The sequence below is a fragment of the Haemaphysalis longicornis genome, unplaced genomic scaffold (genome assembly GCF_048455015.1).
Source record: "Haemaphysalis longicornis isolate Haplotype H1 unplaced genomic scaffold, Haemaphysalis longicornis Haplotype H1 scaffold_9, whole genome shotgun sequence".
Classification (NCBI taxonomy): Eukaryota; Metazoa; Arthropoda; class Arachnida; order Ixodida; family Ixodidae; genus Haemaphysalis; species Haemaphysalis longicornis.
The window spans coordinates 64,180,615-64,196,422 of record NW_027526460.1 but is presented as its reverse complement, the minus strand read 5'-3'; the positions used below and the strand labels follow the sequence as shown (position 1 = coordinate 64,196,422).

The 15,808-nt window shown below is 44.2% G+C and overlaps 1 protein-coding gene across 1 annotated transcript; it reads left to right on the top strand.

Moving 5' to 3' along the window:
- The first annotated feature begins 5,055 nt into the window (after positions 1–5,055).
- LOC144151475 (uncharacterized) lies at positions 5,056–15,653 on the top strand. The gene is made up of 5 exons (XM_077682529.1): positions 5,056–5,208; positions 6,906–7,057; positions 7,987–8,054; positions 9,226–9,309; positions 15,251–15,653. Exons 1-5 carry the CDS (start codon positions 5,062–5,064, stop codon positions 15,373–15,375), a joined length of 576 nt encoding a protein of 191 aa, XP_077538655.1. The 5' UTR covers positions 5,056–5,061; the 3' UTR covers positions 15,376–15,653.
- The last annotated feature ends 155 nt before the right edge of the window (positions 15,654–15,808 follow it).

Sequence of the window (15,808 nt, the reverse complement as noted above, 5' to 3'; positions counted from 1 at the left end):
TATTTATTACTAGCTCGCCGATCCGGCGGCGCAAATTCTCCCCTGATACAAAATCGGCAGAACACACCGATTCAAGTTTTCTGGCTGGCTTTAAAAAGAAATAAAATATGACAGTGCCATTTGCTTATAAAGCGTAATTTGTTAGGCGGACGAGTGACCTAAGCTACGTACTTTATGATAACACAATCTGGGGAATGACCTACGTATGCCCCCAGGCTGAATGACAAGCTAATCTATTTTGAGTGCGCGTGAAATGAAAAGCATTCTTGGGCGTAGGAAATGTCCCTTTTGAACACAACAGCTGCGGAGTTCAGGTTCTCTGTCGGTCTAGTTGCAATGTGTAACTGCCATTTAAAACAAACAAATAAAGATTTTAAAAAAGCAATTTAACATTCAAGCATTAAAATGAGGACTATGTACGGTATACACCGCTATTAGAAAACGAAAACAACGAACGGACAAAACAAATACATTAAAAATTAGTGCTCTTCCACTCTGTGAAGAAGGATGACCTTACAAAGTTGGATTTCTACGCTTCATTATAGCTGCATTTCGCTTTCCCTTACCGTAAAGTTGCTCGACGTGAGTTCTTAAGTACATAGTTATACCCTTCGTATATCAACACTTCCAAATATTTATATTCCTTCACTCTGGATAATCCGCCATGCTGTCTTGACACTGTGTCAGTGCTAGTGTCATTAAAAACCATTACTCCCGATTTTTCTGCTGTAACATTTAACACGAGGCCGGTGGCTTCCTGACCGCTCTTTAAACGAGCCATCAAAAGAAAGTACCACTTCCTTTATTTCGAAAGAACTAGGATTCAGTATCTCGCTCAGCTCCATTACAGCCACAAAAGATGTTTTTTAACGAAAAAAAAAGCCAGAAGTATTTAAAATTTCAAAGTTTGCGCCATAATGACGTGTTATGAGCAAGAATGACGTCATACGGGCCAACATTAAAACATAATTTTCAGTGCGTTAACTGCACGTTAGCATTCAGGTGATGCGGTCAAATGGAACTAGAGGCCCAATTAGAGACGTCTAGTCATGTGTCGTCGCGACAGGTCAGTTAGGCGGCCGCCAATCGTACAAACAAGGTTCTGTGACGTCATAGAAAAGTTGCGGGAAATTGGCTAGGTGGTCGCGACTGCTTCACACGTTTTCTTTAATATCTCCGTTATTTTTTCGAAGATTGCGATGATATTGGTATCATTGTTATCGAGACAAAGCAGTCTTTCTAATTAACCAAACTTATCTTTTGTCTTCGTGGCTCCTTTAAGATCCCTTGCATATCGGGCAGCTTATCAGCTAGAGGAACAATGTCGTCGGCGTTGAATATTCCCGGCATAAGCTGTTGTACCACTTCGCCTTGCAACACATGTGTTAGGTTGAACTCTCATTGTCTTTCTTCTAGTTTCTTTTTTAACCGTGCCATGTAAAGCATAAACAGTATTGGGCTCGAAGGGCATCCTCGTTTCAGTGCCCGATAGGAGTTGACCTGCTCTGCGCATTTCTGCCCTTCCCATGGCCGGTGCATTTTATTATCGTTTAGATAGCTATAAGGAACTGTATTACTAGTCATTTAATCCCAGGAGTTTCAGCATTCGAAACAGCAGTTCTCGATTTACGTTGTCATATGCCCCTTAAATGTACAAGAACGTAATTTATAATGGCCTATTCTGCGCTTTCGCAATTTCAATGCATTGTATGATCACGAACAAATTATCAAAGAAGGGCCTGTCTTGTCTCAATCTATTTTCCGGTTCTCTAAAAATTTTATTTTCTTCCATCCATGCTTGAATTTCGGATTTTATCACCTGGAATACGAATCTCTACACTACTGATGTAACTGTGAGTTGTCTGTATGAATCAATAGTGGCTTTGTTGCCTCTGCCTTTATATATTAAATTCTTCCTACTTTCAAGCCAATCCTCCGGTATTTGTTTGGTTTATATCACCTTATGTACTGCCCTTATAAGCGATGCCTTATTTTTAAGTTCAAACAGGTTTATCAGATGCATTTGTATTCCGTCGGGTGCCACTGCTGCTGGGGGAGAAACCTTTTGCCCTGCGTTATTCCAATCAAGTTGCTCAAACTTATTTCACTTTACACAGTCTTCTGTGGCGCTGATGTTATCGGTGCAGGCTTCCCTACCTCTATTTCCCTAACCCTCTCACTAATCACTCGATGAATATGCGCCAACGCCAGCTCTCCTTTTAAATGTTTCTCCTCATCATCAATCATGAGTTTTTGATGGATATGGTTTCTTGAGCAAAGGAACTTTAATTGGTACCAAAACTTCTTGGATGCGTTTTTGTCCTTCTTCCGATTTCTGCAATCCATTGTTCGCTTTTCTGATCGACCTTTGCTTGCACCATTTTCTACACTTGCCGTTTTTTTTTTCGGTAGATATACCATTATTCCTTCACTATCTACTGTTCCATACAAGTTTATTTTTTCCTCTCTATGTGCTCTCGACACCTTTTTTTCGCTGGTCAATACCCTCGTTTATTTTCTTATTCCACCAGCGACTTGGTTCTCTCATGACTTTCCATTGGTTTCGTTGCATGGCTGCATTCATCTTAAGCTTTATGAACGCGATCATTTCGTCGTAATACGAATGTTTGTCTGGGTACGTATTGATTTTGTCTTCGAACAAATCAGAAATAATCATTAAGTGTTCTTTGTTCAAATTAGTTACTCCGCTGTACCGATTTCTAAATTTGTCTGGGGTGCGCCTCCAAAGTGCAAGGTAAGCCGCTTGTGATGGCTTCCTAAGCTGCCTGTTCGGTTTTCATCTATCTTCATTTCCCGCAACCTTCTCTATACTGTCTCGGGGCTAGGCTATAGTCCAGGCTAGACATTCTGTTGCCGCTTACCCTCGTTATTTGTCCGTAAGACTTGTTTTCTGTGTTTACTACTACAAACAGGTTTTCCTGACATAGATCTATCACTAGAGAACCGTCGTGATCTGTGTATCCATTCAAATCTTCTACGTTGGCATTCCTATCTACAACTAAGCTTATTTCACCGATATCTTTGAACTTGTTTATTCAATTTCTCGAACAGCTTACCATTTCCACATTTTCCTCCCTAGCTCTGCTTCCGGTCCACACACACACATCTTCTCACCGTGTATTTTTCCCCGATATCGTGCCTCTAACCCATTGATGCGCTTTACAGCTTTCATGAACTCTCTGCCAGTCAGACTCTTGTTTAATAAGCATACCAATGGATCCCCCTCTCTTCATTCCTCTGGTCCCGCTGCATCCTTCCCAGATATAGTTGTCTATGACAGGTGGGGCTTTTATATCTCGGAGGTGAGTCTCGGCTAGAGCGCACGTGTTTATTTCTTCCCGATCAAGTTGGTTTTGCATTTCTACCCATTTATCGGGATTTTTGCCTCCCTGCATATTCATGTAGCCTATTAAATATTTATGGCATTTCTTTTCTCTTTCGCTTTCCACTCATGAGGTTTATTTTTGTCTCTTATAAAATTGTTCGCTTGACAGTTTCCATTTAAATCGCCTTTGTCTACGTTCTCAGCTATGTCTATAGGTTCTTCGGTTAGCCTTATTCCTGGTTGCCTGCCAGCGTTGAGTGTGCATACGTCCCTCGCTTCTCATTTGTCGCCAAGGTTTCCTTCCTTAGCTTCGCGGGGCTCCCTAAAAAAGCTACCGCTCTCCTACGTAAGCTCCACCCCACCTCGTTTCCTAGCCTGATGCTGAAGTGAATCTTGTTCCACTGAAAAGTTTGCCTACGTCCAATGCTTCTCGCTACCATGTTCACGTCTATCACTCCAATCCCAAGTTTTCTTTCGTGCCTCCTGATCTCCCTGTTAGCAGCGAGTACTGCCCGTTCTCTGTGCACGCCCTGCTTTGTCACCTCCGGCACTGTGCAGGCTGCAATGAGCACATTTGGGCCGTCGCCCGCAGGTCGTTTACACCCTTCGCTATCTCCAAGCCAAATTTTGCCTCCTCCTCCTTGAGGACATGGTTAAGCCCCGCGGCAATCACCATAAGATTTCTAGCTTTACATGGCAAGGCCAGCTCCCCCTTCGCTTTTGTCATCACTGTCTGCATCTTGTTCTTTTATTCCGCCTTCTCCTCACCCCGCGGCCTGAGAATACACAACAATTTCTAGTAAAGTTATTATTACCTGAACCACGCACTTTACTGAAGGTAAGCTAACTCTCACCGTAGCGAAAAATTGTTAAAATCAGTTCATCTAATTTTATTGTCTTTTAGCAACAAGATGTAAACCGCAAAAAGTGTTACATTAGTGCCTACTTGTTTTTTAACTTTTCCCCACAAAAATGTTTTAAGTATTGTCTTGAATAAGAGGACCGGATTAGTATCCATAACAAGATGGAACTTCTTAAAAAAGCGCCATGCTTTATGGAAACTTGCTCGTGGCCACTGGAATAGCTTGAGAACTTTCCGCCGCTTCATCCTTTTGGTGAAAATATTTGTTACCCGAAACATGTTGCTGGCACCTGTGAAATATGCACAAACAACAGAAAATCGTAATAATCTGCGTAGTGATCAACTATTTTCTCTCAGCACATGTAATTTCGCCAACTCTTGCATTATTCTCGGGAACTTAGTTAAAACTGTGTGTAAGCTAATTTGTTAATCCTTTACAGGGACGCGAACCACAAATGCCATTGTTTGTGCAGTGACCTTTCTGACAAGGTTTCGTTGAACTTAAAGGACAAGTGCCGAGCAATTTACTCTGGTATGCACACTATGACAGTACAACTAGGTGTACGCGTGGTTCTCTGTCAAAACTGTCACACTGAAAAACAAAGCCATGGAGCTGGAGTTACCGCCGAATCCAATTACGTTTAGGCACATATATTTTGTTGCGGCAAATCAGGGTGGCACGGGCTGCGAATTCACTTGACATAAAAATGCATGCGCCCGCAAACGTTGATGATGAGGTTGTGCGGTTCAGTGACCAATCGAAATTACGAACAACAGAAACAAGGCGCATCACAAAGCCTGTCTGAATCATGCGAACAAATCGTTTGTTTCGCAGCATAGAGTATAAAAGTACATGTCCAAAAGTATACTCATATCAGCAGTTGCGATGGAGAACACATTCATGATTTCCGTGGTCGCCATTGCAATCTTCTTTACGTCCCCGTCCGATGGAGGATCAGGGCCCAACAAGCTCGAGCGGGACGCTCCAGATGCTTTTGAGGTATGAGATGGCGTTTCAGACTCATTATGTACCTTAAAAATAGACTTCGTAGACCATTACAGTAAGGATAACTCAGTAGAACCCTCAACTGACCTTGTGCTGATCAGGTCAGTTAAGTAGGAACATTTGAGGAGAAAGATATGTAAAAATTATTTTCATTCAACAACAACTCCGAAATTCAGCATCGCTAAGACGTCTTCAAAGGCGTGTCCTACAGAAAAAAACTTCACTCCCTGCGAATAGCAGGACAGTTTGATTACACTTTCTGACCCGCGCTGCGACCTTCACCATTTGCTGTGATAATCACTTGGGTAAAGGTTTCGCTCTCAGAACGAGGGCTCGCTTAGGTGGAGGAGGGGACGAGAGGCTCGCTCCTTTTATACCCTGGTATTCTCTAGGAGGTGAAGCTAGGGCGGGGGAGGGCGCGAAAAACTCGCTCCCTTTCTACCTCTTTAACAAATCCTTGGGTTATAGGGATATTTAGAGGCCGTGCACCAGAGAGATTTGATTGTTATGTTGGCTTGACCAAAGTTAAAGGGACCCTGAAACACTTGCGATGAACGCTTTCCCTCCTTACTTGGCGTCTGGAAGCACTGCGATATCTATAGTTATCGCCATCACGAAGCGGCACTGCGTGTTTTGTTCGTCGCACCAGATACGTCTGCCGTTTCTGTTTTGCTTTTGTGGCTTTGTTTCGAAAGCTGCTATGGAAAAGCGCTCATTGCTGCAACTGAAGAAAAACCAGAGAACAGCCGCTACAAGGCCTTAGTGACGTAATTCGGGCAGTGGAAGAACGTCAAGACCGGGAAAAAGAGAGGGAAAAATTGAGTGAGCTTTCAAGGTATCTGTGGGCATAAAACAGTAATCTTTGGCTGAGGTACTTTGGGACACCCTAATCTTAATACTGGGTGTGTTGGGCGACTACGTTCTGCAAGCATTTAAAATTAAAAAAAATGTTGAAAATAGTGCTGCAGGGTCCCTTTAATGAGCGGACCTTTAAATGTTTTAGCATTTTCCTTCGCCACAGTTTGCCTCCGACCGCTCGCGCTCAACAGCGTACCAAGCTTTCGCGTAATTTTAACTGAATACGGCAGCCCGTATAATCGACCGCCGGATTCACGGACAAAATCACATATTTAAAAAGACCAGAACGATTCGTAAATACGTTGCGCACAATTTTTTTGCCAAATGTAGCAAAAAAGAGCTACCCAATTTCTCTACCCCAACATTGCTAGATAGTCAAGAGGTCAAAGAAAAATATTTATATTGAGCGCTCTGCCCTTGACGAAAAGATGCACCCGTCTTCTTCATCCTTGGCGAAAACTTACACTGCCTCTAATTATACAAAAATTTGAGCCCTACTCAACCATGCCTTCTCGTCTCGAAACTTTTCGCGTATTCTCTTCGTAGTTTATCCTCCAAGCCAAGAGTTACGAAGGGTAGACGCACGGCAGTAAATCGCTCACTAAAACAAGTTGCCCTCGTTGCATTATGGTAGATACGAGTCATAAGGGGTTACTCAAAATAGAGCAATGGCAAAATCTACATTACGTGGAGATTTACGTAGAACATTCAAACGAAAATTGCGAGTATCAGTAGAGAATAAAACAACAAATTAACTTTTTTTTTCGACAGTAAAAGTGTGCATCCATAACGTGAACTTTAGTGTTTAAACGTTTTATTTTAATTTCACCCAGACCTTCGCCGTATTCCCCTACGCCCTCGCAATCTCAGACAACGACAACGACACAATCTTCGAATGTCTGACTGCGAGGCGCCGAGACTTCGATCCTGAAGCCAAGACTGTCACGTATGATTGGTCCCTTAGCACTGGTCCTGGACAAGAAAGGTAAATATTTAAACAAAATTTGCAATGATTGAAACTAAACCTTGAAAGGTAGTTCAAAAGAAGTATCCATCGTAGTCCTGTCTTATCTCTTGTACTTACATCATTCCATGGGCAGGGTCCTTCCGTGGAGCAACTGGTAAATCTATTTTTTAGAAACTCTGTTATTACTTGGGTCTCTCGCGTGATGTCTGGCATCTGCATGTAATCTCGGGCACGAAAAATTATTTCCTTAATTTGGGCTCAAGTCTAGTATAGACGTGCTCTTTCGTGGTAAATTCTGCTCGAACGCTACACCCATGTGGGAAGCTATGACCTCGTGTACTTGCTGTTCTGCCTGAGGTCGGGTTTTTTTCAGACCTAGTAAAAGTTTTCTTTCTGGCATATTGGGTGGTACGCAATGTGTGGTATGTTGTCGGCAATTGTTTTAGCCAGAGCGTACGCGTTATTACCGTTCTTTAGTTCTGTTGTTCCAAGATGCACCCCGAACCAACTTAGGCGGTACGCCTTATCTCGTAGTAATGATTTCACCGGCACTGAAAAATTAAACAGCTACCATTTCAGCAGTAAGTTGCGTCAGATATAAACAGAAACATTTCACCATGCTAACCACTGAAGCAGTTCAAGCTTAGTTGGCAATTTGAAGTGCAATGCACTCCAGAGAGCCTGAATGTTTCTAACAAACTTGGGAACAAAAATGCTCCAAATGGATATGTACATTGAAATAAACTCTATAGAAGACGTTAAAAGCTTTTTGATATCCTTTATTAACATACAAAGCTCCCCCGACAAACGGAGCGGTGGCGTCACCGCGAATATGTTTGGCTTTGGGGCTTAATGGAAGGTGATGATGACCTACTGTCTTCAGTGCTCTCGGCTGCAACTGTCTCGGCTTACCAGAACACCTCTGTTAATTCAACATTCATTTGCAGAGAGCTTCTTTCGTTGCACCACACTGCGGGCGCAACGCCGGACGCCGCACCCTTCACAGTTAATGATGGTAAGTCGGGAAGTTATGTTCAATTTGTTCAACTTCAGAAAACCTGTGGTGGTATTCAGCTTCTCATGTTAAAGGACCTGAAACATAAGCCACAAATGCAGGCGTTGGCACATCAGCTGCTAACTGATTTCTTGTATGAGGAAAGTCCCTGTTTTGTGAGGTACCCTATCGCATAGAGTAAACGACTCGCTACTTCACCGTACCACGCGTGTTGGCAGAGCAGTGTTGTATCTTACATTGCCAGGAGATTCAAAAAAGGAAAAACCTAACCAGGGCATTGAAAATAAGTTTTAATTTTGTTGTTTTAGACACCAGTTTCTGAAAAGATCCTACTATGAGGAAGCAAAGCATGGATAAAAATTTACACCGTTGGAATTTTCCAGACGAGATCATCGCTAGGGGATCACTGATCCTGTGCTTCTTTAAAACAACCATACCCGGGTGATGCTTTCGCTGGCTGGCGAATGCCTTCCTTGTATTTATAACGGAAAGGCGACAACTGGCGTTCTGGAGAACGACACATGCCTGGCAACAAATGAAACTGTTCGGCTGAGCCACCATCGTTAGAGACGCATAGGAGACAATTTCACCATCCCAGGAAAGGATAGTTAGTAGAAAACTGATACTCGGTGAATTTATTTCTACAGATACTATTGGTTTTAGTTTCCTTTCTAAGGAGCAGTTGCGGGTTCTAAAGGGTGCATATATTTCGTTTTAGCTGCAAGGACGCAAGATCCGCAGCTCTCTCGACGTTTACTAATGGCCAACAACGTCTTGCTTGTCAAAAAAACATCCCGGTTACTTCTTCCTCTGTCGCACTCCTTTTTTTTGCGACAACAGAAAGTTTGTTCAAAAACATTTTGAGAAATCCGGAGCACTGATAAACTTTAACAAACCGTCACCATCATTACCAAAACTATTTTAACTGGTTTTCATTGTTGTTGCGAAAGGTTAAAGCCGATCAAAAAGGAGTTGCTATACTCCACCTTGGCCTGGCAGTGGTGGCGCTCGTATTTCTGTTGTGTAGGCTACATAAATTGTAAGCCACGTAACCTATTGATAATTTCTCGCAAGCTTCAAAGTTGTCTCATGCCACTACTCTATGATCGTATAGGTGCTGCGTAATACCTTCGTTTCATCTGTGTCAAATAACATGTGTTTTTCTACGCAGGTGACACCGTATTCATTGCCTATGTCCGCTACAGTGACTACAAGAACTGCGCTGTCACCGAAGTGCCATTGAAGAACGTGGATCGTAAGACAACTGAACGATATCTTCTGATTATCTGATTGGGCTTAATGCTCATCATCATCATCATCATCACCAGCCTATCTACGCCCACTGCAGGGCAAAGGCCTCTCCCATTATTCTCCAATTACGTCTGCCCTGTGCCAACTGTGTCCAATTTATCCCCGCAAACTTCTTGATCTTATCAGCCCATCTAACTTTCTGCCGCCCCCTGCAACGCTTGCCTTCTCTAGGGGTCCACTCTGTTACCCTTAATGACCAGCGGTTATCTTGCCTTCGCATTACATGCCCTGCCCACGTACATTTCTTCTTCTGAATTTCTACTAACACCAGTCTTTAACACCAGTTTGCTCTCTGACCCACTCCGCTCTCTTCTTGTCCCTTAATGTTACACCTATCATTTTCCGCTCCATTGCCCGCTGAGTCGTTCTCAGTTTAAGTTGAACCCTCTTAGTGAGCCTCCAAGTTTCTGCCCCGTAGGTGAGTACCGGTAAGATGCAGCTGTCATACACTTTCTTCTTCAGCGACAATGGTAGGCTGCTATTCATTATCTGAGAATGTCTGCCATATGCACCCCACCCCATTCTGATCCTTCTAATTATCTCTGCCTCATGGTTGGGATCTGGGGTCACAACTTGGCCTAAGTAGATATATTCGCTTACCACTTCCACTGCCTCGCCACCTATCTCAAACTGCTGTGCTGTCCCGAGGTTATTGATCATTACTTTAGTTTTCTGCATATTAATTTTCAGGCCCACGGTTCTACTCTGTTCGCCCAGTGCGGAAAGCATGCTTTGCAATTCGTCCCCCGAATTACATAGCAAGGCAACGTCATCAGAAAATCTGAGGTCACTGAGGTATTCTCCATTAACCCTTCCTCCACCTGTTCCCAATCCAACGTTCTGAATTCTTCTTGTAAGGATGCTGTGAATAACATTGGAGAGATTGTGTCTCCTTGTCTGACACCCTTCCTTATAGGTATTTTACTGCTCTCCCTATGGAGGATGATGGTAGCTGTAGACCCACTGTAGATATCCTCTAGTATTCTTACATAATGCTCATCTAACCCCTGGTTCCGTAATGCCTGAATGACTGCTAGGGTTTCGACCGAGTCAAATGCTTTCTCATAATCTATGAAGGCTATATATAGGGGTTCAGTATACTCAGCGCACTTCTCTATCACCTGATTGATCGTGTGAATATGGTCCATTGTTGAATAACCTTTACGGAACCCTGCTTGTTCTTTAGGTTGACTGAAATCTAAGGTTGCAGAGATTCGGTTAGCGATTACCTTGGTACATACCTTGTAGACGACTGACAGTAAGCTGATCGGCCTGTAATTTTTCAAGTCCTTCATGTCGCCTTTCTTATGGATTAGGATGATGTTCGCGTTCTTCCAAGATTCCGGTACCATTGCGGTCATTAGGCATTGCGTATACAGGTTTGCCAGTTTTTCAAGTACAATTTCTCCGCCATCCTTCAAGAGGTCTGCTGTTATGTGATCCTCACCAGGTGCTTTGCCCCCTTTCATTTCTTTCAAAGCCTTCCTTACTTCTTCGGTCGTTACTGGTGGGATGTCTATCTCCTCTGAACTGCTGTCTCGTTCGGCATTATCCTGTACGTCCCGGCTACTGTACAGATCCCTATAGAACTCCTCGGCCAATGTGACTATTTTATCCCTATTTGTGATGACATTGCCTTGCGCATACATCTGAGTTTTCCCCACGCCAAGACGTCTCTTCACTGCTTTCAGGCTACCTCCGTTCTTTACAGCGTATTCGATCCTCTCCATATTATACTTCCGTATGTCAGCTGTCTTACGCTTATTGATTAACTTGGAGAGCTCGGCTAGTTCTATTCTGTCAGCTGCGGTAGAGATTCTCATGGTTTGCCGTTTCCTGATTAGATCTTTCGTCTCCTGTGAAAGTTTACCAGTATCCTGTCTAGCCATAGTGCCCCCGACTTCTATTGCACACTCCGTGATGATGCGTGTAAGGTTGTCGCTGGCTTCCTGGGTCGTAGGCTCGGCTTCCTCGTTAGGGGCGGAATATCGGTTCTGCAGCGCGATCCTGGATTCTTCTACTTTACGTCTTACGGTTAGTTCGTTTATCGGCTTCTTTCATACTGGCTTGTTGCGGTCCCTCCTCAAATCTAGCCTAATTCGAGATCTTACCATACGGTGGTCACTACACCTTACCCTTCCGAGCACTTCCACATCCTGCACGACGCCAGGGTTATCGCATATTATGAAGTCTATTTCATTTTTGTGCTCCCCATTCGGGCTCCTCCAGGTCCACTTCCGACTCTCCCGTTTACAGAAGAAGGTATTCATTATGCGTAGGTTATTCCGTTCTGCAAACTCAACTAGTAGGTCCCCCCTGCTATTTCTACAGCCCAGACCAAAGTTCCCAACTGGCTTGTCTCCAGCCTGATTCTTGCCTACTTTAGCATTGAAGTTCCCCATAACTACGGTATACTATGTTTTTACTTTAGCCATTGCCGATTCCAAATCTTCATAGAAGCGTTCCACTACTTGGTCGTCGTAGCTGGATGTGGGCGCGTAGCCCTGTACCACCTTGAGCTTGTACCGCTTATTGAGCCTAATTGCAAGACCTGCTGCCCGTTCGTTAATGCTATAGTATTCGTCTATGTTGCCAGCTATGCTTTTATTGACTAGAAATCCCACTCCCAGTTCTCTTCTGTCCTCTAGACCACGGTAACATAGGACGTGTCCATTTTTCAGCACCGTAAGGTCTTCGCCTGCCCTTCTAACCTCGCTAAGCCCTATTACATCCCATTTAATGCCCTCTAGTTCCTCGATCAACACCTCGAGACTTGCTTCGCTAGATGAGGTTCGTGCGTTAAACGTTGCCAGGTTCAGATTCCATTGGCGGCCTGTCCGGATCAAGGGATTCTTAGCACCCTCTGCTGCGTCACAGGTCTGACCGCCGCCGTGGTCAGTTGCTTCGCAGCCGCTGGGGACTGAGGGCCGAGAGTTAGTTGGCGTATCCATGGGAGGTTGTGACCGTTACTACACCAGGGTGGCCAATCCTGCTCTGGTGAGGGAGTGCATTACCGGCAATGGTCGCCGGGGTCAGGCCGCACCCCAAGCCCCTTTGTGCAATTCCATCATACGAGGATTTTTTTTTAAATCCGGTGGGAATTGTCCGGCACCGGGATTCGAACCACGGTCCTTCTGCACGCGAGGCGGGTGTTCTACCTCTACGCCAACGCTGCTTAATGCTACTCTTCTCCTAATTAATGCAAAAACGATAATGTGAACATCCTATCGAGAAACCTACAGAGGCAGCTGAAGCTTGCTTTCATGTCTCGCCACACTGAGAGTTCTCTTGTACACTTGATACCTTTGCTTGTATGAAAGCTTTACAAGGACCATATAGAGCACAAAACATTTAAGTGGCTCAGCTTTCACGCCAGCAGTTCATCCACGGATTACCAATGCTATGTAACGGGGTAATGCTACAGACATGGGCGTTTCACATGCATGTAAAAGCTTTCAGAATTGCATAGCAATCATCGTGAATACGGAATGAGTGAAAACACATTGGGTTTACATTACCTTATTTGTATGAAAATGTTCTTTTGGCATGCTTTGTAAAAGTCGTAAACGTTATTTTAGTTAGCGGAGAATCAGTAGAGAAGTGGATCCGCATCTTGCCGGAGAAGTACGCTGAGTGGGCTCCATAGCAGTGCATATCGAACAGTTATGTTACTGACGCTCAGAATAGAGGTAGGGAAAATGAAACGAGAATTTTTTTGCTGCGAAGTGGTACTTTCGTAATTGCGAAAACCGACAGTGAGATGCGTGAGCTGAGATCACTTAGCACTCCCCGAACAGGGTACTCTTCCAAACTCGTCCCACCACCGACATTCCATCAGCTGTTTCCATTGGTGGTCTCTTCGGCGCACGTTTGTGAATGAAGACGCTTAACTGTTTTGGTCGCTGTGCCTCCAGAATGAGATGTTCTTCAATCGATTGTCTGCCACAGCTCGTAAGCCGACTGCCGGCGTTTGCTGCCTCAGGTTAAAGGTGATGCCGTAACAGGGCCTTTGGTAAAATCATCAACTATCGATGCTTTCCTTTATGCCAGAATTTTTACACGTTAACGGGTTTCAAATTCGACGTTCATGCCACTCGCTGTTCAAGCCCATGTGGCGGCCTCTGTGAACAGAGATTCTTGGCACCCCGCTAGCCCAACCTCAAAGCGTGAAGTGAGCGTTTGTTCCTGTCTGTGCTTCCTTTTTAAGCTCGTGTTAAAAATATCCAGGCGAAATCCGAACAATCCAAGTGGCGTGAGCAGACAATCAACTAATGCATTAGCACTCCATAAAATCGTTCAGAATAGGTGTAAGCCCGTATTATGACAGGCTAGATTGAGAGCTTTAGAGGATTGACAACTAGCTAAGGAGCGATCGGTGTGGGTTCTTTGTCGACCCGGCAGACGCGCCCAATGATGGTCAGAACATATATCAAGACAGCTTCGCTGTAAAACGACGCCCGCGTGTTTTGTGAACCACGCAGTGGTACGACGCTTCCAGTTTTATGCACGCTGAGTTGTGGCTGTCTTATGAATCTGCTTTACCGAGCGCCCCTTGTCTTGTACAATTCTTTGTAAACCATATCTATGGTGAGCCCATGCTCTTTCTATATCACCTGGCCTTTGCGACTACGGGCTCTCAAAAATGGGTAAATGATGACAGCAGAGTTAACTGAGAATTAGCGTCGTAAAAAATGCGTACATATCGCTAGCGAGCGAAGCTCGAAAGAATGGCTGGTGTTTACCAGTGCGCTTCACTCCCCTTGATGCGCCATTACCACTTATAATTGTTGGTAAGCGCGGAAGTGTAAGTATTTCACCCTTAAACCTAGTCAATCCCTTTCCCCTACTTCTCACTCCTCTGTTTTTTCCCACATGCGCCAAAGGTTAATCCAACGGAGTTTTCTGAATACCCGGACCGCCGGATTTTTCTATCGTCTCGCCATAGAATGCTTAGCTTTCTAATATTTCTAAATTATGTAATCAAGGCTGAGGAATAAGGTTCTCACAGATACTTGAAGTGATTCATTAAGAAACAAATCGCTTAGTTTAAGGCTTTGACAAGTGTTCGATCGTCCTAAACAAAACGATATGGGCAAACACAAGTGGTGGATTGTTTCTGGAGACGTGTTCGGTAAAAGCAGCGCATTGGGATTGAGGTGTACATTGGAGGCAAAAATGGGTCGAAGCCGCCGATCCACCTAGTGTTATATTGTGATCTACCAAAAAATGTGGCCCTACATCCATCCGGTGCCGTGCAGGCGCCAAAATAAACTGTAGCAATAAGAATGATAGCTATAGGACTTACGATGGGAACTGCTATAGTTTCAAATTTTATGCCCCAACTCCTCAGAGCATTACATCTTAGGCTAACCACAATAGCGTGTGATATTTTTTTGTCCTTTAGGCGCCGATTGCTTGAAGCATATCGGTCGCACCTTAAAACAGCTTTTGTTTCGCGTTAAACTACGAAGGGTAAAGATGAATTCTTTACCAATTAGGTAAAATAGCCCAGAATTAACTAAGAGTCCGAAAAAAAAACTGCCTCTTGTCTCGTTATGCTGGCCAGTTTACTTGCAATAAATGTAACTACAGCATTGCCGACGTCGTAACGCCTTCTCTAAGTTGAAGAAGTACATACGTTGCGGACAATGAGAAGCGTTAAATGTAGTTGCAACTACGCCTGTTTACATTCCTTCAATATGGCGGTATGGTACCAGCTCCTAGATGTCAACGTCACCTGCCTATTTGCACCTTCAACTTTTCGAGAGCACAGCGACCGTGTCAGCTTCAAGGGAGGTTCCACGTAGACGGATTAGTATATTTTATAAGCATGTGTTATTGACGTCGATATTGGCTCTCACTTGGCTGTTTTCACAATTTCGCAGAGTGCACCTTGTGGGTGTCTGAGGAGTACAAAGACCTTGTTCCCACACACTGCCTGAGACAATTCCACGACATCTGCGGTGTCGCTGTCCCCGTGCGTGACAGCGACCTGTGCCCGGACGACTAGAAGCACGGAGTTCCCAACAATATGTTGTTTTGAAGACCCATACTGGCATTCACACTGTCCGCTTACTATGCACCTAATTATCTCTGCTGTATACAGAGTGTCTAAGAAAAAATTGAGGTGGAGCCAGCCAAAGCAGAGCCTTCATGTGTGCCTGGAGAATAGCTTGTTTTTTGTTTAAATGACAGCAGTAATGCCATTGCTTTCACCATGTTTTAGATAGCAATTGGTTGCTGCAAGTACACAATAAACATTTCCTCACGGAACTAAGCTTGTCACGTGCCATGAATGCTAAAGCGAGACGGCTTTCCCTGGTAATCAATGGTTTCATCACTGCTACATTGTGTAACTACGAGCTGTATCGACATGCTATTCCTTGCATCCGACAGTGACGCGTGTATTTCTTCCGTTTCCTTGGTATTTTGGCTGTCCTCGC

Excerpts from the sequence above, each read along its gene's own strand:
- LOC144151475 (XM_077682529.1), top strand. The coding sequence starts at position 5,062 with ATGTCCAAAAGTATACTCATATCAGCAGTTGCGATGGAGAACACATTC. Across the intron at positions 7,058-7,986 it reads ACTGGTCCTGGACAAGAAAG|AGAGCTTCTTTCGTTGCACC; the intron begins GTAAATATTTAA and ends ATTCATTTGCAG. Across the intron at positions 8,055-9,225 it reads ACCCTTCACAGTTAATGATG|GTGACACCGTATTCATTGCC; the intron begins GTAAGTCGGGAA and ends TTTTCTACGCAG.